This window comes from Primulina huaijiensis, chromosome 11 (assembly GCF_012295235.1).
Source record: "Primulina huaijiensis isolate GDHJ02 chromosome 11, ASM1229523v2, whole genome shotgun sequence".
Taxonomy (NCBI): domain Eukaryota; kingdom Viridiplantae; phylum Streptophyta; class Magnoliopsida; order Lamiales; family Gesneriaceae; genus Primulina; species Primulina huaijiensis.
In genome coordinates, this window is record NC_133316.1 from 19,052,766 (window position 1) to 19,055,509 (window position 2,744).

Genomic DNA, 2,744 nt, shown 5'->3' on the forward strand with positions numbered 1-2,744 from the left:
GACGCACTGTTTGGTCTAAGGGACACTATTTTGGTGTTTCACCGAAACCCAGCCTATCAGCGTCTTCCTCCTTTTAAAAACTTCTGATACCTCTCGGGGTCCAAACCATTAACTCGAACTTGGAGCTAATAAGAAATACTTTATTTTGCTCATTTCTCAATATAGGATAGTTCTCGCATCTTTTCATTCATTATTCACATTTATCCAATAATTAATACGTGTGTCGTGTTGGAAAAATGAAACCAAATTATATATATTGTCAATTCTAGAAACGTACTTATTTGAAATTAAACCTTCTCATCCACTGAACCAATTTTTCGACAAGTCAATTTCAATGCATGCACAGCCAAACGTCTCCTATCGAAACATAACACGATGTTTGAGGTAACATATATTTTGGTCGAGGAAATATTTGGAAGAGACTGAATTTGTGAAATCCATTAATTTAAACTCACCCTCAAGAAAAAAATAAAACCAATAATATCATACCCATTTGTTAAGAAGTTAATTCAAGATATATGCCAAATTTTAAGCCAAAATATTACATTTGATCACGTACGATTCAAATATCTAGCTAGTGCCAAGCACATGCATGCCAATTTTTGATCTTGTTATAGACATTATAGATAAATTAATCTTTTAAAAATTAATTTCATTTATCTACTTAAATATACATAGTAAAAAGTGAAATACCTACACTTTGAAAATAAGGGAGCCAACTGATAAAATTTTGCTACGTAACTTTGATGCAAGTTTCGTAGATGAAAAGTCATTCCACTCAATTTTTCTTTCCAATTTCCTGTCGCTGCACCAATACTATAAATACCCCACATTCCCTATCTTGTGCTTCATTCAACACAAACTCATCATTTTCTCTAATCAATTCATTTTGTACCAAAATGATCACAAAAGGTAATTCCTATGTCACATTTTGTACCCTTGTAGCCGTAGTCCTGGCATTTGCCGGGGAGACGGCTTTCGGGCAAAACTGCAATTGCGCACCCAACTTGTGTTGTAGCCAGTTCGGTTATTGTGGTACTAGCGATGCTTACTGTGGCGCCGGATGTCAATCTGGCCCATGCTATAGCTCATCGGGTGGTTCGGTTGGCAATATAGTGACCGATGCATTTTTCAATGGGATTGCTAACACGGCTGGTGCCGGTTGCCCCGGGAAAGGATTCTACACTCGATCGGCCTTCCTCACTGCGGCCGGCTCATACTCTGGTTTCGGTAGTGGGGCTAGCGATGTTGCTCGGCGTGAGATTGCTGCCTTCTTTGCTCATGTCACACATGAGACTGGAAGTAAGCTTATTCTATTTACAAAAGTCCTATTTTGAATTAAATAGTGAAAGTTGGAAAGTTTACTTACGACATTTTTATAGTTTATTAACGTACGTAGTCATCAATTTCAATTATTATATAATTATTCTTCCTTGTCAATTTTTGTCTTCTCTAAAAAAATTATTTAATTTCATCATGAAATTTTAGGAATTCACAAGATTGAATGGAATGGAAAAAATTGACAATTGACTGATAAAAGTGACATTTGCTCTAGCAATAATATTCAATTATTAGTTTAATGTATGACCAAGTTGAACTTTAATGCAGGTCTGTGCTATATAGAGGAAATTAATGGGGCATCTCATAACTATTGCGACTCTACTAATACACAATATCCATGCGTTTCCGGCAAGACCTACTACGGGCGAGGTCCCCTTCAACTTACATGGAATTACAATTACGGGGCAGCCGGCCAAAGCATCGGTTTCGATGGACTAAACAACCCTGATATCGTGGCGAAAGACAATGTCATATCTTTCAAGACAGCCCTCTGGTTCTGGATGAACAATTGCCATAATGCTATAACTTCCGGACAGGGATTTGGAGCCACCATTCGAGCCATCAACGGAATGGAGTGTAACGGAGGAAATACCGGCGCGGTTAATTCTCGTGTCCAATATTACAGAAACTATTGTAGCCAACTTGGAGTGGATCCTGGCGCCAATATTAGCTGCTAGACAGACTACTAGACAATGAACTTTGTACCAATAAAATGAATGGCCAACATTACTTGGTTATTCCTCTCACATTGTAAAATAAAATGATGATAAATGAAATAAATGTCAGGGTTATAAGTTAATGCCTTGAATTTAGTTTGGGGCTTGAAGTTAGATATTGGACAATACTTATTGGGAATAAAACACCTATTGCATTATACTTTAAGGTATTGTTTGGTGTGTATGATAAGGGGTGGTTAATTTTTAATCCTTCACTTATCATGTGTTTGGTGTGCATGATTAAGATTGTGATAGGCCCGTTCAGCCCGCACCCGGCCTGCACTGTATGCATTATTATCCTCTTGTTATATAATCTTTTGGGAGAGAAGTGATGATATTTGATTAATTTAAATTTTCCTTTAATATCGTAAAGTTTAAAATAATTATAAATTCAAAAAATTTAATAATATTTAAATATAATTTTTAATTTGACTAATATTCTAAATAATGTAATTATTTTTTATCATATTTTTATTATTATATTATTTTTAACCATAATATTATAATTGTTATTAACCATTATTTAATATTCAAATTTGTATTAATATTTTAATTATTACAATAAATGCATATTTATATTTTTATCAAATTTTAATTATTTTCTATAATATTAATTGATTTTTTAGTTTTTTTGGGAAATTGAAATTAATGGAAATTTAATAATTAATATAATATTTTAATTTTATT

The 2,744-nt window shown here is 33.7% G+C and overlaps 1 protein-coding gene across 1 annotated transcript; it reads left to right on the forward strand.

Annotated features, from left to right (window-relative positions):
- The first annotated feature begins 844 nt into the window (after positions 1–844).
- LOC140987302 (endochitinase At2g43590-like) lies at positions 845–2,215 on the forward strand. The gene is made up of 2 exons (XM_073455758.1): positions 845–1,302; positions 1,609–2,215. The coding sequence occupies exons 1-2, from the start codon at positions 900–902 to the stop codon at positions 2,016–2,018; spliced, it is 813 nt and encodes a 270-aa protein (XP_073311859.1). The 5' UTR covers positions 845–899; the 3' UTR covers positions 2,019–2,215.
- The last annotated feature ends 529 nt before the right edge of the window (positions 2,216–2,744 follow it).

Bases quoted from the DNA above. Each gene is read 5' to 3' on its own strand.
- LOC140987302 (XM_073455758.1), top strand. From the start codon at position 900: ATGATCACAAAAGGTAATTCCTATGTCACATTTTGTACCCTTGTAGCC. The intron at 1,303-1,608 runs GTAAGCTTATTC...ACTTTAATGCAG, and splicing joins TGTCACACATGAGACTGGAA to GTCTGTGCTATATAGAGGAA.